This window comes from Nerophis lumbriciformis, linkage group LG35, assembly GCF_033978685.3.
Source record: "Nerophis lumbriciformis linkage group LG35, RoL_Nlum_v2.1, whole genome shotgun sequence".
NCBI lineage: Eukaryota > Metazoa > Chordata > Actinopteri > Syngnathiformes > Syngnathidae > Nerophis > Nerophis lumbriciformis.
In genome coordinates, this window is record NC_084582.2 from 17,322,488 (window position 1) to 17,346,547 (window position 24,060).

The 24,060-nt window shown below is 39.5% G+C and overlaps 1 protein-coding gene across 2 annotated transcripts in view; it reads right to left on the bottom strand.

The window, feature by feature from the left end:
• tenm1 (teneurin transmembrane protein 1) overlaps positions 1-24,060 on the bottom strand; it is a 503,386-nt gene that overhangs the window by 409,594 nt on the left and 69,732 nt on the right. The window contains exon 3 of one of the 2 annotated variants that reach the window (XM_061927525.2): positions 17,175-17,495. In XM_061927525.2, the coding sequence (XP_061783509.2) occupies positions 17,175-17,495 (321 nt within the window). Of the gene's footprint in view, positions 1-17,174; positions 17,502-24,060 lie in introns of both variants that reach the window. The other variant, XM_061927524.2, reaches the window with a different exon arrangement.

Below are 24,060 nucleotides of genomic sequence, written 5' to 3' on the forward strand. Positions count from 1 at the left end.
CGATATTGCCATATTTTTGCTGAAATGATTTAGTTGAGAACATCGACGATAAAGTTCGCAACTTTTGGTCGCTGATAAAAAAGCCTTGCCTGTTTCGGAAGTAGCGAGACGATATGCGCGTGACGTCACAGGTTGTGGAGCTCCTCACATCTGCACATTGTTTACAATCATGGCCACCAGCAGCGAGAGCGATTCGGACCGAGAAAGCGACAATTTCCCCATTAATTTGAGCGAAGATGAAAGATTTGTGGATAAGGAAAGTGAGAGTGAAGGACTAGAGGGCAGTGGGAGCGATTCAGATAGGGAAGATGCTGTGAGAGGCGGGTGGGACCTGATATTCAGCTGGGAATGACTAAAACAGTAAATAAACACAAGACATATATATACTCTATTAGCCACAACACAACCAGGCTTATATTTAATATGCCACAAATTAATACCGCATAACAAACACCTCCCCCCTCCCGTCCAAATAACCCGCCAATACAACTCAAACACCTGCACAACACACTCAATCCCACAGCCCAAAGTATCGTTCACCTCCCCAAAGGCAGCACATATATTTCCCCAAAGTCCCCAAAGTTACGTACGTGACATGCACATAGCGGCACGCACGTACGGGCAAGCGATCAAATGTTTGGAAGCCGCAGCTGCATGCGTTCTCACGGTACCGTGTCTGCGCATCCAACTCAAAGTCCTCCTGGTAAGAGTCTCTGTTGTCCCAGTTCTCCACAGGCCAATGGTAAAGCTTGACTGTCATCTTCCGGGAATGTAAACAATGAAACACCGGCTGTGTTTGTTTTGCTGCAGTCGGCCGCAATACACCGCTTCCCACCTACAGCTTTCTTCTTTGCTGTCTCCATTGTTCATTGAACAAATTGCAAAAGATTCACCAACACAGATGTCCAGAATACTGTGGAATTTTGTGATGAAAACAGACGACTTAATAGCTGGCCACCATGCTGTACCAAAATGTCCTCTACAATCCGTGACGTCACGCGCTGACGTCATCATACCGAGACGTTTTCAGCAGGATATTTCGCGCGAAATTTAAAATTGTACTTTAGTAAGCTAACCCGGCCGTATTGGCATGTGTTGCAATGTTAAGATTTCATCATTGATATATAAACTATCAGACTGCGTGGTCGGTAGTAGTGGGTTTCAGTAGGCCTTTAAATCAGAGTTTTAAATTGTATTCCAAAGCAGAGTATAGTGAAGGTTTCTATTCACAACCTTACAGGATATTGGTGTGGCGGATATAAAAGTCCTCATTTATTTTCTTTTTCCTATCATTCATCAAAGTGCAATTATATCAGAGCTGTTCTTTCTCAGAAACTGCACAAAAAGCCTAATTTACTTTCCCCTTGTGCACACTGGACACTATTTGATAATCAGGTTTGGTAGGTCAGCACTGCATTCTCTACCAGCTCCTCAAAACACAAAACACCCTTACTGCAACCGCATCACACACCACAGCAACGAGTGTGTGGGGGTTTGTAGGACCGTACGTGTGTGTGTGTGCACATGTGTTTGTGTGAGCATACATGCACCTCTCTGTCCTCCGCCCCCAGTCAGCCTCTCTGTTTCACTGTAAACCACTCTGTTTTTTCACTAATCTCTCAGCACACTGTCAAGGCTTTTGTTCCTTTCTGCTTTGAGCGCTTTCATGTGCCACTCACAATGCTCGCCACTCATTTTAAACGCTAAAAGCCCTTGAAGCTAAAAAAAAAAAAAACGTTAAGGTCGGCTTATTCTGTCTGTTGTTTACTTAAAAAAACAGTTCGCCCCTCTAACCTCCGCTGCTGAGGTGATTGTTGAACTGCCGCGGATATGACTGCGTATACAAAATGGCAAGTGGTGGCTAGCCTGTGTGATGTTTCCATGCAAACACAGACTTTATGTATACAGACAGCCTGTGGGCAACCAGTGGACAGCATGAGATGAAAGCTGCAACTGATGTTCTGATTCAATGACTGTTGCCATAGCAGCAAGATGATAATAGAGTTGGGCGTATGAATTCACATACGCAAAGGAATAAAATGGCAAGAAAAAAAAAATGCCCAAAAATGTCCTTTTTCTTTCTCTTCCACATGAACCGAGCAACGCCCAGCAAGCAGCTGCACAGTCCAGTAACTCCTCTATTGGACTAGTGGGCTGTAAAGGTCCATCATTAGGACAACGGCGTCTTGCCCATTTTTCTGACAGCTTGTCAACAGCACAACCTGCATGGCTAACTATGTGATGAGACCACCATTAAAGAAGCAGGAAATCAAACGGTTGCTATAATCTGACAGCTGGCAGATTCACAGAGGCTCTGCAGCTTCTCCTAAAGTGTTTTTTTTTTTTGGCTCCAGTGGATGAGTTTATGGTGGTTCCTCTGGCCGAGCATGGCACCAGGGTTAAGTTGATCATCTCTCACTCTAGTAAAATAGCCAGGGGAGTCTGTGTACCACTAGATCAACTCTACAACTTAAAGACCCTAAACGTTACAGCTCAGATGATCGATATGGCACTGAGCAATGTTCTTTACGAGCTAATAGACAAATCCATTACTGCACTGCACCCCCCAGGGCCAGGGGAAGGCAAAAGGGGAGTTGGAGCATGTGGCTGTTTGTTTGGCGTTTCCACTTAGTCTGCCATTCACATGCGCACAGACACACAATCACACCAGGGAGGTGAAGCAAGGCACCAGGTGGGACACGTCCATATGTTGGTGTCATGGTTTGATCAGCACATCTGCAAGATATCTTCATCTCTGAGGATATTGTAGATCTGTGGAATGCGCTCCCAACAGGTATAAAAGGAAGGGCATCTTTATCCTCCTTCAAAACCGCAATAAGAGTACACCTCCAGGCAACTTCAACCTTAAACTAACACCCTCCCCGGATTGTTAATAATCAAATGTAAACAATCAAATGTAGATACTTTTCTTATGCCTTCTGATCTCTCTCTCTCTCTCTATGTCCACTACTTGCTGTACATACCCTACCAAGTCAGACCTACACAATATCCATTTCTCTGTTCTCAATTGTTGATGACTGATGATAACAACCAAACCTAACCCCCCCCCCCTCCCCTCCACACCCCGAATTGTAAATAATGTAAATAATTCAATGTATACACCCTGATGATTATCTTGTGTGATGACTGTATTATGATGATAGTATATATGACAGTATATATCTTAAACAAGTTGAAAAACTTATTCAGGTGTTACCATTTAGTGGTCAATTGTACGGAATATGTACTTCACTGTGCAACCTACTAATAAAAGTCTCAATCAATCAATCAATCAATCAATCAATCAATCTAATGATGTATCAATGATAGCCGGCATGCCAAAATGAGATTTGTCCGTTCAAATATCTAAAGAAAAAGAAACATGTCAAATCGTTCTCATTCATACTGCTTAACCAGACCGAGCTGACACTTCTGGATAAGAACACTTCCATGAAATAGTGGTAACTCCCTCTCCTTCCAATTAAAAGTATGTAATCTGAATAATTCTCTGAATTGTTGCATAATGAAGAGAAATCAGGAAACTCGGATTCCCATCTGACAACGAGGCCTGTTCTCCCATTTGCTTAAGTTGCGCAACATTCTCCCACACAACTCTGTCGCTGTCCGTCTTCATCAAAGATGTGCATTTTACGTGGATCTACCCTTAGGCCATGTCTACACTAAGTCGTTTAACCCCTTAAACAAATAATTATTTAGTCTAAAGCCCGTTTCAGCCACACTAAACCAACGTTTGAGGTCCCCCTCCTCAGACACATTTTTACACGGATAAGTGTGCCATGTATTTGTTGAATCTCCGGCTCTCAGCTTTGTATGGACTCATTGATCCTTTACAAACTGAGTTCGGAGAGGAAGTGACACCAGAAAGACCGCACCCACACAGGAAGTGACGTCAGAAAGAACGCGCCACAGCAAGCTTCATAATAAAGCGGTTTCGTAACTCGGAGCTAACCACTGGAAATATGGAGGCGAGTCATCCAGACATGCCCGTGTTTATCTTTCTTCTACATGTACAGACGCTTGTGGAAATCACACATGAATACCTTAAGAGAAACCGATTGCAGCTATTTCGGATACAACACAAGATGGCAAAGAGAACTTTCCAATGTCCGGGTCAGCTAAGATTCTACTTTGCAAGAAACTTGGTCCATTTGTCGAAGGAGAGATAACGAGAATGCGAGCTCCCGTGGATGTGATAAAAAAGGTAGCGTGTGCTTTGTATTACCTGGCCGTCGAGGGAAGACTAACTACGGAAAACAGCAAATGCTTTTGGACTGGCAAAGCAGACTATCAGTTATTGTCCGCCATGTATGTCGCGGACTCAACGTCTAGATCCAGAGTATATAAAGTTACCAAAAACGAATGGACAATGAAGGTGAAGGCAAAAGAGTGAGAAGCGTCCTGACCAGATATCTAGATCCCTAGTTTGATTGATGTAAAATGTTCTTTATCACATTGTTACGTGTCTAATACAGATTTGATTAATTTATGATGGCTCAGGTGTGATTCACTATAATAGTGCCACACAGCGCACTGGATCCCAGTTAATAGAAATACAACAACACTGGATATTGTTCAGATAAGTTAAATTTAATTTAAGAACTTGCACAAAAAGCAACATGACTATTAGATGACTATGACGTGCACATTTTCCGCACATGCGTACTAGGTCGCGTTGCGCCGGCGGACGGAGGGGGTAGGGGGTCTTAAACGGTGGCATTGTTGTGTGTGGACACGGATAAGGTTAGGTGTGATTTACTCTGGATAACTTTATCCGGCTTAGTGTAAACGGGGCCTTAAATGGAGGCTTTCCCTCAGAAAAATTCTCCCTTCAACTTAAGTACTTTGGTTCTTACGCGCTTCTGAGGCTGGAATGAGTCCAGTGCTACGGGAAGGTGTAACGTTGTATTGCAGTTGGGATGAAGTGAACACCACACATAATAAATGATAAAAGAAATGTCCAGCAAGCAATCAAATCTATTCTGATCTATTACTTTGAAGACACCTGGAAAACATCCATTTAGATGAGGATAGAAGGGCCATAATGTAACTTTGAATTCACTCACAATAATCAAAATACAGTGCAGCACGGTGGACCAGGTGCTAGTGTGTGTGCCTCACAATACGAAGGTCCGGGCTCGGAATCTTTCTGTGTGGAGTTTGCATGTTCTCCCCGTGACTGCGTGGGTTCCCTTCGGGTACTCCGGCTTCCTCCCACCTCCAAAGACATGCACCTGGGGATAGGTTGATTGGCAACACTAAATGGGCCCTAGTGTGTGAATGTGAGTGTGAATGTTGTCTGTCTATCTGTGTTGGCCCTGTGATGAGGTGGCGACTTGTCCAGGGTGTATACCCCGCCTTCCGCCCGAATGCAGCACCCCCCGTGACCCCGAAAAGGACAAGCGGTAAAAAATGGATGGATGGATGGAATCAAAATACAGATTGTTGTCTCGTGAGTGTGACCACAGCGGAAGGGGACGTGTGTCTATCGCCCATGTTTGAACATCCTATTAACAACTGCAACGACTTCATCTGCACCGTGATAACTGAACTATGTGACTATTTAATAGAAAATACATACAATATATAATGTAGCGTCTATCAATTGACTTGATTGATTTTTTTAACAGTTAATATCAAACTGTCACGCTCTCCCGTGCAACACAAACAGCCATCAAGCCCCTCCGACGTGCCACGACTACACAAACATTTGTATTAAACCGAACTCTTAACATCACAAATAACATCAGGGTGGTTATAATAACAAGTTAAAATTGTTTCATACATTGACTATTATTCACATCCAGCCAGGAAGAAAAAGCTGTTGCAGCTTATGTGTATGAACACACGACATCACCAAGACAACACACGTTCACGTGACAAGCACTGCCTGGGTTGATACGACCTTTCCAAATGTAAAGTATTATTTTTCATGGATTTTAATGACATTCGCAAGTGTTAGCAAAACTCCATGTTCCATGATTTTAAATTGTCACGGCAAAGTCTGCCTCATTATTAATGAGTTCGACTTTATTCACAATTTAAGCAATTTTGCCTAATTTACACAAGTTGGGCGTGTCCGCAGGCTGGATGGGAGAATACGAATAAGTGGAACGTGCGTAACTATTTCACCATAAGTAAATCTGAATGCAATTCCACAAAATGAATCAATGACTGTTTTCACTGCTGGTCTCTAGAAAGAGGTTCCGCAGCCTCTGTGGCAGAACCTCCAGATTCTGTAACAGAACCTTTCAGATTCTGTAACAGCTTCTTCCCTCAGGTCATAAAACTCTTGAACGCATCATAATAATCCCCTCAATTCCCCCCACCCAAAAAGGATTAACTCACTGGAATATAAAGATAATATAACATATGCATATGCAAAAGTGCAATATATTTATATGTACAGCAATCTATTTATTTATATCTGTACCTTGTTGCACTTTTACCTTGCACTACAGCAAGCTAACGCAACAAAATGTTGTTCTTTTCTCAACTGTAAAGTCCAAATTTGAATGGCAATAAAAGGAAGTCTAAGTCTAAGTCTAATGATTTTGCAACGGTTGTCTTCGCTTAATTATTTGCTCCCCAACCAACCTTTATCACTTTTTCTTTGAGTGTGATATGCTTGCTCATTAAACCGCAAGGTCAGTTGTTTTTTTTTGTTTTATTTTACTACATTCTGCCACATTTCTGTGTTTTTGCTAACCTTCTCAAAGTTGTACTCAATTACAGCTTTGCAGAAAAACTTTGGGGATCATTAAAAATACAATTGACCATGTTTAAAAAATATATGAGGGCTCCGTATGACACTGCACGGTCCCTTAGGCTACACAACTTAGTTTTCAGAAACGACTGTATATTGTATATGTCTTTATTGCCAATATTTATTATGTCCTTGTATTGTTTGCAAGGACAATAAGTACATGATGAAAAAGACTGCTACTTTATATAGGGGCAAGGCGTTGGTGGTTACCTTTTCTCCTCCAGTTCTGCGGCCAAGCACTTCAACACTTGGTTGTAGCGCCATGTGTATCTTCTTTAAGTCAGGCTAACATTGCAGTCCACCAAGCTACGCTTAGGGTTTGCAAAGGCTGCACAATATACCCACCATTATGCCCACTTCCAGATGCTGCCAGGCAGTTCTACTAGCCTGTGTTGTTACAAAGAACAAGATGTTCTGGAGGACATCCTGAGAAGCCGCCTAATTTTGCAAAGTTGTTCTTCTGCAGGAATACCGTGAGCCTGTAAGCCACATTCCTGAACAAATAAAAGTTTTTTCCCCCACATTCGGAAGACTGATTTGGTGGAATTGCGTAATATTTAAGGAGTTCTTCTCTTTGGGAATTAAAAGCCTACTGAAATGCGATTTTCTTATTTAGACGGGGATAGCAGGTGCATTCTATGTGTCATACTTGATCATTTCGCGATATTGCCATATTTTTGCTGAAAGGATTTAGTAGAGAACATCGACGATAAAGTTTGCAACTTTTGGTCGCTGATAAAAAAGCCTTGCCTGTATCGGAAGTAGCAGAAGATATGCGCGTGACGTCACAGGTTGTGGAGCTCCTCACATCTGCACATTGTTTACAATCATGGCCACCAGCAGCGAGAGCAATTCGGACCGAGAAAGCGACGATTTCCCCATTAATTTGAGCGAGGATGAAAGATTTGTGGATAAGGAAAGTGAGAGTGAAGGACTAGAGGGCAGTGGGAGCGATTCAGATAGGGAAGATGCTGTGAGAGGTGGGTGGGACCTGATATTCAGCTGGGAATGACTAAAACAGTAAATAAACACAAGTCATATATATACTCTATTAGCCACAACACAACCAGGCTTATATTTAATATGCCACAAATTAATACCGCATAACAAACACCTGCCCCCTCCCGTCCATATAACCCGCCAATACAACTCAAACACCTGCACAACACACTCAATCCCACAGCCCAAAGTACCATTCACCTCCCCAAAGTTCATACAGCACATATATTTCCCCAAAGTCCCCAAAGTTACGTACGTGACATGCACATAGCGGCACGCACGTACGGGCAAGCGATTAAATGTTTGGAAGCCGCATCTGCATGCGTGCTCACGGTACCGCCTCTACCCATCCAACTCAAAGTCCTCCTGGTAAGAGTCTCTGTTGTCCCAGTTCTCCACAGCCCAATGGTAAAGCTTGACTGTCATCTTTCGGGAATGTAAACAATGAAACACCGGCTGTGTTATTCGGCACAGCAGTCAGGAGGGGCATTCGACGGCGGGGGTGCGTTATCCGGCACAACACCTGCCACAATACACCGCTTCCCACCTACAGCTTTCTTCTTTGCTGTCTCCATTGTTCATTGAACACATTGCAAAAGATTCACCAACACAGATGTCCAGAATACTGTGGAATTTTGCGATGAAAACAGACGACTTAATAGCTGGCCACCATGCTGTCCCAAAATGTCCTCTACAATCTGTGACGTCACACGCAGGCGTCATCATACCGAGATGTTTTCAGCAGGATATTTCGCGCAAAATTTAAAATTGCACTTTAGTAAGCTAACCCGGCCGTATTGGCATGTGTAGCAATGTTAAGATTTCATCATTGATATATAAACTATCAGACTGTGTGGTCGGTAGTAGTGGGTTTCAGTAGGCCTTTAAGCTCTTTGCCATCTTGGTATGACTCCCTTTCCCATGCCACCTTCCTGAGCTTCCAGAGGTATTTCAAGACACTGAGGTAATTCTCACAGTCTATATGGGATGCTGTTGGGCCTTGGGTCTGATGCTGTTCTAGCCCCTATACAGTGCTTTCAACTTTGCTCCATGTCAGGGGCCTTTTGTACATATGGTGCTCAGTGGTTTGAATTAGAGGCGTGTCTTGTAGGATGATGGCCCGCACCTGCCTAGTAGATCATCCTCAGGTGCTCCTCTAGTTCCCTTACAGGTACTTTAAGAGATCCTTTTCAATCTTTGACAAAGGGGTTCTTAGGGAACATGTAGGGATCTCTATAGATGGCGGTCCTTGTTCGCTATTTCTCTTTATGTTGCCTCCGCAGGCATTCTGCTCTTCGCAATGTTGCGGGGCGTTGTCGGATGTCACTTCGCTGAGTACTCTGTATAAAAATCCTGGTAAAATAATGCTTTATCATGAAATTAAAATGTCAGCGCATATTTATTGACAGGCCATGCAATGATGGCTGCATTGTGTGATGTACACCTCCACAATAACTCTAATTCTGTCTTGAATAATAATTGTTGACTCGTGATGGGAAGCTAACAAGCTAAATATACATATGCATACACATATACATATACATACATTATATATATATATATATATATATATATATATATACATTATATACATATGTATGTGTATATATATATATATATATATATATATATATATGTATATGTGTGTATATACAGTATGTATATATAAATATATATATATATATATATATATATATATATATATATATATATATATACACATATATACAAATATGCACGTACATACATTTAACTCAGTGGCCTAGTGGTTAGAGTGTCCGCCCTGAGATCGGTAGGTTGTGAGTTCAAACCCCGGCCGAGTCATACCAAAGACTATAAAAAAAATGGGACCCATTACCTCCCTGCTTGGCACTCAGCATCAAGGGTTGGAATTGGGGGTTGAATCACCAAAAATCATTCCCGGGCGCAGCACCGCTGCTGCCCACTGCTCCCCTCACCTCCCAGGGGGTGAACAAGGGGATGGGTCAAATGCAGAGGACACATTTCGCCACACCTAGTGTGTTTTTGACAATCATTGGTACTTTAACTTTAACTTTTAATACACATATATATATATATAATGTATATGTATATTTTTATATATGTGTGTGTTTATATATATACATATATCTAAACATATATGTGTGTGTATACATATATATATATATATATATATATATATATATATATATATATATATATATATATATATATATATATATATATATATAAATCAACATGTACAATGTGGATGTGAGTCTCATTTCGTCAACATGTAAACATAGTTCATTATTCCATCAGTTTAGCCAAACTAATAGAATATACATTTATATATGTCCTTTTTATACCAGGTGCAATAGGTGCTTTGATTTTCCTAACAATGTATTGTCACTACTTTTTTTCATTTAACTTGAGTGTTAACCTGGGAAAGCTAACTACTTGAAGTGATTTGAAAACCCATTTTCCTGCAACCATTTTCTGCAATCTGTGGTTAAAGTGGAACACTAAAACATATCGCGTATTTCAATTCAGCAGCAGGTTCAGCGATTAAAGAGAGGGATGTCAAGTTTCAAAAGAAAAATAATGGCGGAGGAAGCCAATCCAAATCAAGCACTTACATGGGCCAAGATAATTGCATTGATATTTGCAAGAGCCTTTAATTTGAATGGATTTGCAGGTGTTTTATAGACATGCTGTTCAGATAAAGATGTATTGAAAAATGCAGTGCATGTGCCAGGAGGTGGTCGGCTCGCCAGGGTGTCAATTTAAAAAGCGCAAAACAAAGGAGAGTCCATAAAGCTCGACACCAGGCTTGAGGGAGTGACGGATAAAAAACTGGTCACTCAATTAGCATTCCATTTTGGCAGAGTGCTGTTACCCACATCATGGAGTATCGTTTTCTTTTGCCCATGTCACAGTAATTCAGTCAACTGACAGCCAAGCTACCTGGCATGATACTGTACATAAACACAAAGACTCAAAAACATTTTCAATGATTAAAAAAATATCAAAGTATAGACTTTAGGGACCAAATAGCTGCTTACGGCTAATTTGAACGTCTAAAATATCTCAATATTGCTTTAACAGTAAAGAGCCACATCAGCCCGCTCAGGAAATTAATACAATAATACTCTAGTGGAGCTCCATTCAAATGTATATAAATTAACAGTAAAATTTAGTTGCACAAAAAGCAGGGATTAACTAATCATAACCTAATACAAAAATTTTCAAATACAATTTAAGCTGAAAAAAATTACCTAAAACTAAAAAAATAACTCCGACCTTCACCATATCTTATATATATATATATATATATATATATATATATATATATATATATATATATATATATATATATATATATATAATCTTTTATCACACCCAGTGGCATGTCCAGACTATTTTTTTCAGGGGTGGCACAGGGGTGGCACCTAGGTCTGCAGGGGTGGCACGAGAGATGGGAATTGAAAATATTTTTCCAGTTCCAATTCCACTTTTGATTCTGCTTAGCAATTTGGTTCTTTATTAGTTATTTTATCGATTCTTATTTGGATAAAAAGATAACAAAAAGGTGGATTAGCATCCATTTTGTTTATCCATCCATCTATTTTCTACCGCTTATTCCCTTTTGGGGTCGCGGGGGGCGCTGGAGCCTATCTCAGCTACAATCGGGCGGAAGGCGGGGTACACCCTGGACAAGTCGCCACCTCATCGCAGGGCCGACACAGATAGACAGACAACATTCACACTCACATTCACACACTAGGGCCAATTTAGTGTTGCCAATCAACCTATCCCCAGGTGCATGTCTTTGGAGGTGGGAGGAAGCCGGAGTACCCGGGGGAACCCACGCAGTCACGGGGAGAACATGCAAACTCCACACAGAAAGATCCCGAGCCCGGTTTTGAACCCAAGACTACTCAGGACCTTCGTATTGTGAGGCAGATGCACTAACCCCTCTTCCACCGTGACGCCCTTCCATTTTGTTTAGTTAAAGGCTAATATGACTATACAAAGCCACCGGTGAGGTCTTAAAAGGCGCATAGCATAGACAAACTATTTTGAAAATAAATAAATAAAACATTCTGTAGAATTTAACAAAGAAATATGTGGAAATTACACAAGAATGTAACATATATAATGTACCGTGCACCGGTTTGTTTAGATTTACAAGGTGGAACTAATATAATGACATAGGCCCGGGGCCTGCAACCCGCGGCTCTTTAGCGCCGCTCTAGTGGCTCCCTGGAGCGGTTTAAAAAATTTATGAAAATTGATAAAGAAGGGGGAAAAATATTATTTTTTGTTTTTATATAGTTTCTGTAGGAGGACAGCCATGATACAATATTTCCTAATTGTTAGAAAGACCACTGTTTCATATGTTAATGTTTCACTTGTGAGAGTATTTGGCGAGCGTCGTTTTGTCCTACTAATTTCGGCAGTCCATGAATGCACCATAGTTGTGTGGACTGTGACGCAACAGTTTGTTTGCATCAGAAGTGCAAACAACATTTTCATTTTGTTTGGGAATGTACCTGTTTGAAATGATAGGTTACTAATTTACATTAATGTTCCTGAGATCTCTTCAATAACCTTTTTTATCGTTTCCATATAAATGCCATATATTTGGTACCAAATATTTTGGTACCGGTACCAGTACCAAAATGTATTTAGATACTTTTCGATACTTTTCTAAATAAAGGTGACCACAAAAAATTGCATTATTGGCTTTATTTTAACAACAAATCTTTGGGTACATCAAACACATGTTTCTTATTGCAATCAAAGAACAATTTTGTCATTAAATAAAATAGTACGTAAACATACAAGACAACTTGTCTTTTAGTCGTAAGTAAGCAAACAAAGGATCCTAATTAGTCTGGTGACGTATGCAGTAACATATCGTGTCATTCCCCATTCTAATATTTTGTCAAAATGATTTAAAGAACAAGCTGTAAAAATTGATTATTAATGTACCTGTTCATTTACTGATAATATCTGCTTACTTTCGGTTTTAACATGTTCTATCTACACTTCTGTTAAAATGTAATAAAAATGTATTCTTCTGTTGTTTGGATACTTTACATTAGTTTTGGATGATACCACAAATGTAGGCATTGATCCAATACCAAGTAGTTACAAGATCATACATTGGTCATAATTTAAGTTCTCATGTGTCCAGGGACGTATTTCCTGAGTTTATAAATATAATATAAATTTAAAAAAAAATAAAATATATTTTGTGACGATAAAAATATTGATGTAATCATAATAGTGTCAACTAGATACACTCAGGTGTAGATTCATCCATGGCATTTGTTTACATTATGACGCCGGTGAGCTATCATATCTTCCTTTGATGTGTAGTGAAGCATGTTTAGCTATTCCTCATCCTGCAGGGATGATACTTGTAAAAACTCACTTCATTTGTCATCATGGAGGAGAGGATTAGTGATTTAGAAGAAGCTAAAACACTGCCGATTGCGGATGGCCATTAGCCGCTAACTAGCTAGCCATGTTTTAAAGCACCTCTTCCTGAGGGCGTTTAAATGTTATAGCTTCACCTTTATCGTTAGTTTTTAAGCCAAAATGCGTCCATTGTCCCTTTTTGGTCAACACATTGTGTCTGCTTGTAAGTACTCTGTGATTGTGCGCTGCCGAACATGCTCCTCTGCTCGTAAAACCATCAATGTCATGACGTGACGATGACGCGCCGTAATGCCTATAAAAAAAATAAAAAATATGGCAAACCGGTACTTTTCAAACAGAGTGTAGTACCGTTTTTGATTTATTAGTACCACAATACTATACTAGTACCGGTATACCATACAACCTATTATATATATATATATATATATATGGTCACAAAAAAACATTCATGAAGTTTGGTTCTTTTATGAATTTATTATGGGTCTACTGAAAATGTGACCAAATCTGCTGGGTCAAAAGTATACATACAGCAATGTTAATATTTGGCTACATGTCCTTTGGCAAGTTTCCCTGCAAATTTTAGATGAAATATGTGTTTCATCTGACATCACATGGACAAAGATAAGACCTTCTGGAGGAAAGTTCTGTGGTCAGATGAAACAAAAATTTAGCTGTTTGGCCATAATACCCGGCAATATGTTGGGAGGAGAAAAGGTGAGGCCTTTAATCCCAATAACAACACGCCTACCATCAAGCATGGTGGTGGTAGTATTATGCTCTGGGCCTGTTTTGCTGCCAATGGAACTGGTGGTTTACAGAGAGTAAATGGGACAATGAAAAAGGAGGATTGCTTCCAAATTCTTCAGGACAACCTAAAATCATCAGCCCGGAGGTTGGGTCTTGGGGGCAGTTGGGTGTTCCAACAGGACAATGACCCCAAACACATGTCAAAAGTGGTAAAGGAATGGCTAAATCAGGCTAGAATTAAGGTTGTTGAATGGCCTTCTCAAAGTTCTGACTTACCGTAAACGTGTGGACAATACTGAAGAAACAAGTACATGTCAGAAAACCAACAAATTTAGCTAAACTGCACCAATTTTGTCAAGAGGAATGGTCAAAAATTCAACCAGAAGCTTGCCAAAAGCTTGTGGATAGCTACCAAAAGCGCCTTATTGCAGTGACACTTGCCAAGGGACATGTAACCAAATATTAACATTGCTGTATGTATACTTTTGACCAAGAAGATTTGGTCACATTTTCAGTAGACCCATAATAAATTCATAAAAGAACCAAACTTTATGAAGGTTTTTTGTGACCAACAAGTATGTGCTCCAATCACTCTATCACAAAAAAATAAGAGTTGTAGAAATTATTGGAAACTCAAGACAGCCATGATATTATGTTCTTCACAAGTGTATGTAAACTTTTGACCACGACTGTATATGCCATTATTTCTTGAGTCTCTTGGATGTTCACAAATTGAATCAAAGTGCAACCCAAATCTGATTGTTTAGGAACACAGCTTGTAAGACTACATCTGTCATAATACAGTGTGTGTGTGTGTGTGTGTGTGTGTGTGTGTGTGTGTGTGTGTGTGTGTGTGTGTGTGTGTGTGTGTGTGTGTGTGAATGTGAGTGTCAGCGGTAAACTCCAGCTGAACCGTATTTTGTCTTTTCTTCTGCCAATCCCCTCGCTAACATTACACTGTCGTCAATACAAGGAGTTTGATATTTCCACCAGTTTGTCAGCTGGCCTGACTGATGCTCTTGGATGCCTACAGCTATCCTCAAGGGAGGCGTCACAGTTGGACATGCAACCAACCCCACAAAACACACACACACACACATCCCGCCTCATCTTTTCCCTGGACAAATACATACATACATACATACATACATACATACGTACTGTACATATGAATAAAAGAGAATACAAGTGCGTGGTAAATGTTCGAACTGAATCTGTTCTTTCCAGCCTTTATTTACCTCACAGTCAGGTTGACAACATGCACGCCGGCACACACACACACACACACACACCCACAAACACACACACGCATGCACTGACAAAATTGACTTGTCAGCTTCGATCAGACGAGGAACAAAAGGATTCCTGCCAGTTTGAAGCTGACATCATTAATAGGTTTGGGAGGGGGATGCGTTCTGAAGACAAAGGAAGTGCAAGGTCGGGATGACTTAAAATGCACTTTCATTTTGGCAGCGACGTTTCTTTTTTGATTCCAGCCTCTTTACAGCATTTTCTCTCTGCGAGTGACTCTAACTTTCATTATCGAGGAGAGCAGAGACTTTGTTGTGGAGAGAAGTGTGACATCCATAATGTATTTCCTATTAAAGGATGCCACGCATGGACACACCTGGCCACGTGTCACAGTGGATGGACAGGAAGTGGATGAGAATAAATGAGAGCTGAGGAATAAAAGTTGCCAAGTAACAGACACCAATTCAAAAGATGGGGAGAGCATGAACAGAAAACAGAAGAGTAGAAGAATATCCCGGGTTCGGGGAACCATTGGACATTTCGTCTTACGTGTGACATATGAAATCCATGTTTAAACAAGCTTTCATGGTGCATGGCAGCAGTTTAAACCAATTGCTTTGAACGGTTAAATCTTCCTCTCACCTGTGCCACTTTCCATCTTCATTTTCGCTCCTCTTCTGCATGCCTAGGTACTTTACCCCTTTTTTTGTGACCCCGGATAAAGATGGGAGTCCCTCATTTTGAATGGTTATAACTCTGGTCTATATGCACACAGCCATGACAAATTGATTAGTGCGTAATGCTGCAAGCACTTCCACTCCCTCACTCTCATTCGCCGCTCTTCCGCTGTGTGATTTTGCATTAGGCTAACTCCACTTCCAATCAAGGTGCCATTAAAGTGCACCACTCGCATCCCTAACAAAAACAAGCATACCCTAAAACCTTTCCTGCACTGTTGTTATTTTAGGGCTCTCTTCTCCCATGTGCGTAAGTGGGGGAAAAAAGCCCTTATTGCACCCCAATCCTCTTTGCCTTCACCTATTTCCACTTCAACCTCTCAATCTCTTTTCTTCTCGTTCTAATTATTTCATTACATTACCATTTCTATTCTCTTATTAGCATTTTGGTTCACTGTGTCTTTACATCCCCCTCCCACCCCTTTTACATTATCCTTCCTTTCCTCAGCCTCTGAATACATTCCACTTTTTTGCAGAGCACAGACAGCGCCCTTAGGGATGAGTTGGAGAGCTCCGTCTTTGTTTGTGCGCACCTCTAACTAACTCTCCATCTGCGGGAAGCCAAGCCCGCCAGAGCAAGACAGCAAGCTGGCTCAATCCCAGACTCCTTTCCAGTTGGACTAATTTCTTCACCCCTACCCCACAATGTCTCCCTCCTTCCGGGATAAAGCCCTGCCCCGGAGGCGGTTGTCAGCTACCACCAGCCAGTCAGTTTCTGCAGACGTCTAAGATAACCATTCATTTTCTTCAAAAACCTTAAGCTGAAATCTTTTTCAACGTCCATTGGATATTCAATCCTCTCCAAGCCGTATGACCTGAACGTTTATCATTAGACTCAGGATTCACGACCAACACCCCTCTTGGTTCACTTACATTTCAAACTGCCTGGGGAAGACTCAATGACCATTAAGACGTGTTCCATATTTCACCACATTAAAGAGGCTTCAAAGAAAGAACTTTTGCATTAGAAATAGTTCAAAAAGTGACTTTCCGTAACATTATTGCCCTAGGCTGTAACTTAATGCATGAGAAAAATGTTATGTATTGTTTTAAAATATATTCATATTCTATTTAATATGAAACGAGAGGGTGCATTATGAATCCTGCATGGTCCTAAGGTGCACAATAATGCATCATCAAAGCATCTGCCATGCTAAACGTTCTATCTCCTCTGGCTTTGATGGACAATCTCCTTATGGAGTGTGAAAAGAGGTTTTATCACTCACCATTATCAGGCTCAGATTTCCTGTCATGCTCAGTGTCGGTGAGAGACAAGGCAGAGTTGGCGCGGCTCGTCAGGCAAGAGCTCTGCTCAGACTTCAAACCACGCATCCACATGTGCTGCAGGCCATGAGCGGGCGAGGGATCCACTTCCGGCTCAGTGTCCACATCCGAACCTACGCCCAGGGAGTAGGCGCGGCTGTGGATGTGAGCGGTGGGTCCGGCGCATAAAGCTTCCTCCTCTTCCTCTTGATGATGCTGCTGCTGCTGCTGTGGCTGTTGGTGGATGTAGTCCGGGCTCATCATCTGACCAGCCTTGCAGAACTCTAGATCTCGAGAAGAAAAGATGAAGAGAAAGATTAAGAGAATGAAACAGCAAAGATTATTCCAAATGTCATAATTTGAGAATTGTGGTAAGTATTATGTTCCAGCAAAAAGACATGTTTTGATGAATTTGACTTACAGCCCATCAAGCCCCTGTGGAATGAACTTTCAAGGACATCGTCATTGACGTGCAGCACTGTTATTTAAATGCACTTAGACACAACTGAACATATCTTAAACTTAATTTAATTGGGGGCCACTGCAGATAGAGTCTGGGTGAGGCTAGTTTGCACAAAATTTCACTTCAAATTCATGTTTTAACCATGTGACTAAATTTGTTAACTACTTCTACCCACTGTAAAACCGAATGCTCAAAATAATGAATTGAAATGTAAACTTAAAAAAGTTGTTAAAAGTTGTACTTACTTAAAAATGTTGAGTGTGAGTAACATTTTCCTTCTTTTTAAGTTTATTAAATTTGTTATTTTTAATTAATATTAACTTGTTTGTAGATTATGTAACCGCTACCTAAAATAAGTAACTCACAGTTACTTAAAACTCAGTGGATTAAACATCATTTTGTCTCATTTTGAAAGAACAAATCAATGAATCAAATCAAGAATAAATTAAGAATGAATCAATCGCATAATAGATTTGTATTGTTATTATACTCTGTGTGTGTATGTATATATACATTATTACATGCACGACACACACACACACACACACACACACACACAGACACACACACACACACACACACACACACACACACACACACACACACAGAGAAAGTGCTTTTATTTTGTAGCATTTGCGTGCGCTTCCTCTTCAGACAGCAGACACGAGGAGGAACATTTTTGAGCTGGCTTAATTGGTAAGTTTAATTCAATTATAATTTAAAAGTACATTTAACATAAACTCCAATTATTTATGATCTGATATCAGGGGCGCCGCTAGGGATTTTGGGCCCCAGGAAAAGAATCTTTACAGGGCCCCCAAAACAGTGTCATTATTTTTTCTGTATTATAATTTCATCATCATTAGGGGCCTCTCTGGGCCCCCCTCCATCATGGTCCCCTAGAATCCGTCTCCTTTACCCCCCCTTTTCGGCGCCCCTGTCTGATATACTCAAATATTTGAGTTTATGAACTCAAAAAATATGTGGCAACTGATTGCCTCACTTTTTTTGAGTTATCCTTACTTATTTGGGTTTACAGTGTAGCTATAATGACCATAAACATTTCGGGGGGGAATGTTGCTTATCGTTCACAATCATTATGAAAGACATAACGACGAGTGTATTTTTCTTAATATTAAATAAATGCGATCAAAAGTCTGCTTACAATGGAGCCGATTATGTCTATAAAGCCCTTAAAAACATCCAAATACCTCCATTAAGGTTTTATATACAGTACATGCTGTGTGTATACATGTAATGTAGTAAAAGACACATTTTTAATAACATTTAATATTTACGTATTTTGATCATTTTAAGCATACGCAGCGCATTCATTTCAAAAACACATCACAACGTTTGCCTTTTTTAAACAACATCACTGATTAATGCTCACTGCAGACTTCATGACAGCTACCAAACATAATAAAACATCACTTACTGTATAAAGTCTGCTGTCGTTGCCAGGCTTGCTACTGACAGTTTGGTCATGTTTGGGTTTTCCTGTGTTTTGGTGTTTTAATTCCTGTCCAGTGATATTTCTAGTCTTTACTTCCTTTGTTTAGAATCACTTCATGTCCTGGTGCTCTTGTTTTGTCAGCATTTGCTGTTTGGAATCTGTGTTTTGAAGCAACTTTACTTTCTGTTCCATGCCCTGCCAGCACACCTGATTCTCATTAATTAGTTGTGTTTAGTTCCACCTGGGTCCTTCCTTCAGTGCTGGATCATTGTACTTTGTAGACTGTTGCTTAGTGTGCTGTTTTTGATTGTTCCCTACTTCCAGTGACTACTGCATTCCGTCTGCTATCTCTGCATCCTTGGGGTCACGCTGCAAGCAACACTCACCAAATCCTGACAGTCATTAGGACGCCGAATGTTAGGATTTTCATTTATTCCCGTTTAGATGATAAATGACTCGCAAGGAAAAGGGGGTGGAACCAAGCATCTCTTTGTGTTTTTCTTGCCTATCCCGGGTCTAAATTCGCTGTCAAACTGTAACAACTTGTCAGATACGTCTTCATCTTTCTACTATCGAGCTGAGAGGCAGGATTTATGATCTAGAATAAAGTTTGACGAGCAAGGAAACGAGGAAGAAGCTGATCAGTCGATCATGTCAACATTGCCACGCAAGCTTGTGATCACGGCACGGCTAAAAATAGTTTGTCTACGTTAGCGCTTATAACAACAATATCACTAATACTTGGTTAATATTCAGGTCACAAAATTTTAATGAAGTATTGTTGGTGCTTGTTGGATGTTTATTATTGGCTTTTATGGGCAGAATAGAGAACCTCCCCTTGGCTCAGCTGTAAGCTAAATAAATAAAATAAATGGGTTGTACTTGTATAGCGCTTTTCTACCTTCAAGGTACTCAAAGCGCTTTGACACTACTTCCACATTTACCCATTCACACACACATTCACACACTGATGGAGGGAGCTGCCATGCAAGGCGCTAACCAGCACCCATCAGGAGCAAGGGTGAAGTGTCTTGCTCAGGACACAACGGACATGACGAGGTTGGTACTAGGTGGGGATTGAACCAGGGACCCTCGGGTCGCGCACGGCCACTCTTCCACTGCGCCACGCTGACTTTTATTTACGTTTATTAATGAGTTAGAATGCTTTTTTTTTTTAAATATATCTGTCGTCATGTATTTTATAGTGATTGTAAACAATAAACACAATTCCCCAAAAACTGCAGTTTCACTTTTAGTCATTCTAAATGTAAAGTGGAATGTACTAATTGTATATTTTACAGAATTGGCCTATTAAAAATGAATCTATTATTAAATTTGTACATATACAAGTACATACGCATACATACACTCATGCACATAATCACGTTTCATCAAACATATATCAACGATGTTGCCCTAGGGTAAACTGGGTATAACACATGGCACACTGAAAAAGCTTAACCTATTGTTACTATAACAAGCTACAAGGTTAATGTAGGTTGCTTCTCTTTCTTCCCCTCCATTTTTCTGCATTCTTTCGTATCTCAAGTTATCATTACGTATATGTATTGTTGCATTTGAACAACTGTATTGTTGATAATAGAGGTAAATTATTGGTATTGTTCATTATCAATAGCGCTATTTCTATTGGTATTTGTATTGATCCATTTGTAGTGTAATAATGCTCATTTTCATTTCTTTATTATTTTTTATTTTCGTTACTGCTTATTTGCTATCACTTTTACCATCATATTTGTACATGTTGTATTTGCTGATGTTGCTCTATTGTTGTTGTTGTGTTTGCTGTTGTTGTTTTTGTCTCCTCTTGTCCCCACAATTTCCCCCTCTGTCTTAAAAACAAACTACAAAGCTAACGCTAATCAAGACAACCCATATACCCGCAGCACATCTCATCTGCTCGTGTTGTTGTGGACGAGACCACCAATGTAAGCTCAATGTGCAACTGTACCTTGAGAGACCCCCCTTTTTTTAAACAGCATCGAATCGTCTCTACACTCAAAAACATAGCAGCCATCAAGCAAAGAGAAGCAGCACACTTACAGCCTCAAGAAAACAGTCTGACTGTGCTAACAAAATAATGGTTTTAAAAAATACCATACGGAAGCACTTTCTACCTAAAGTGCTTAAAATTATAAAAGTATTATGTTGTGGCTTAAATACTTGTCATAACTGTCCATACACAGATTGCACCATTAATGTAAATATTTGTTGCATTTAAGTAAAATATATTGAATGGAATTGTATTTACTACAAAAAAGTGCAGCATATAATCGTTAAATAAGTGTAAAAGCTAAAAAATGTAATTCTAAAAAATTCAAACAAAATACGTAATTTTCGAAAAAATCAAACAGAATTAAAAAAAACAAAAAAAAACGGATTTGATCGGGCCTGATGTTGTCTATCATATGGATAATTGGCCAACAAATTACAGCTATTGTCTCAATACTTTTGTACATGTTGTGCAGTTGTGCATATCCTTGATTGTTCTTGAACATTTACATTGAAGCTGCATCCTGCTCTGACTGTCTGATGTGTGTTATTGAGCTTGAGATGTATTGAACTGCTGCTCAAACAGAGCACTGATCTCATCTATATTCTCCTTGGTGGGGTGAAGAGATCAGATAAAGATCAAACCTTATTAATATTGACTCAGACTGAGGGGAAAATTGAGCTTCGCGTTCTTTCAGGTATTATAACGCCCTCCAATCCCAAGTATCAACCCGTTATCTGAGAACATCAGATCTCCTGTGTTAGTCCTCTGGTTACACTTCACTTCCATTCTATTCAATTGAACTTTATATATATATATATATATATATATATATATATATATATATATATATATATATATATATATATATATATATATATATATACATATATATGTATATATATATATATATATATATATATATATATATATATATATATATATATATATATATATATATATATATATATGTAAATATATATATATATATATATATATATATATATATATATAAATATATATATATATATATATACCTCTGAGTGTAGACACAGCTGAGTGAATTGTCTCCCTCGACTATTTAGTTTACTGTTTGGAATTTCTAAGTGGAAGTAATGGAGTTGATGTAATTTCAAAGAAATCTAATTGAAATCTAAGTGAGTTTATTGTAGCTAAGAGGACTGCAAAGGAAGGGAAAAATGTACTTCTCTCTTTCAGTGCTTCCTTAACTTGATGCGATGCTATGCTTTCGACCACAGGCTGCGATCACAATGCCTTCAGTGTTGTAGGTTCCTTCCTGTATTCTAAAATAAAATGTGATCAAGGACACAAATATTGTGTATTTGCTCTACCTAATGCCGACGTTTGTTTGCCAGTCTTTCTGAAAACACTAAAATTGGAGTAGCAGATGTCCATGTTTTGGCCAATGTTGGGTTCTCAGGTTGTTCCAAAATGTGGAGGTCCATGTAAACATAGAAACATATGTCAGAATTGCAGCAGGTGGCTGGTGAATGGACAATTATTGATAAATCAATGTTCCTGGTGGGATACAATGACTGAACAGGACCAGCATTTCATTCCCGTTGACCACTCTGTTTATCGCCAATATGTCCTGCTGTGACTGGTTTATGGGGTCAGGACCAACTGAGGTGCACAACTTTCCTTTAGGAGTTAAACTGGGTCAAAAACAGTCATCATTCACTAGAATTGTGCTAGAAACAGCTTCCCTTTAACAATAAAGAACAAATCACCGTGCTATTTGAAGGCAACACAAACAAACAAGCCATTTTGACACACAGAAAAAACAAAAACATTTCCCTTCACGATTTTTGTAGTCATTTGCCCTTGATTTATGTAGCACAGCAAATCTATAATCATGTTTTTAAACAACTTTTACAGAATTTGATTTTGCGCCAAAAACAAAGGTTCCTAATTCGACTCAAGTTCAGTGCTTGATATAACAACCACATTTACATTTTGTTTGTTCAAGGGTATAATTTCTGCAATGAATGTGGAGGACTTGTTCCACTTGATTATGTTTGATTCGCTCACTTAAACCTCTCCAAACAGCACCATCTTGTTGTCCAGCTGCCATAATTCAAACCAAGGAAGCAAGGTTCTAAATGTAAGACACTCGTGTGATCACTCAACATAATGAGCAATAATCACATGAAGATTGTTTATGTCCTAGGTTTCAGCGCACATACTGTACTTATTTAAACTCTTGTGTTTTTTACAAACGAAAGTTTAAATGGAAGAGATGTTGGGACGGGTAAAATGTAGATTTCACCTCCACTTGCCATATGACAGCAATGGGCCAAAATCTACACTGTAAAAAATCAACAGATTTATGAAAAGAGTCAAAACGATTCAAGTACAGTAGTAACTCTGTTTCCATTGGGAATCTGTCACACAAAACCTCATTATACGAAAACCAAAGTAAAATATCCTTTACAAATAGTGTAAATACATTTAATCCACTGTATAAATACACAAATATTAACACACCACTGTATTTTATGTAAAATAACCATAGTTTTAAATGCTGAAATACGTATAAATGAATACATGAACATTTATCTTTTACTTTCAGACTTTATTGAAGACTTGTCAGTGAAGAAGGTAATTAAGAGACAGGCAGAAGGGGCCAATTTTGTACTTTGCTACCATTCTTTTTTTTTTGTATTCAATCAAGTTTCTTACCTTTTTTATCAAAGTGTTTGTACTTGCAACTTTCTTTGGCCCCATTGTGCCTTATTTTGTTGCCGTACTTAATGAAAAAAAAAAAAAAAAAAAAGCGTAGACTGAGCCACCAACCTGCGGGATTCTTTGTATCGGCAATCCATTTGGCAAACATTGACTAGTTTGTTGTGTGTAATGTTTGGCTGTGTTTTTGTTTATGGCGGAAGTTTATTTCAA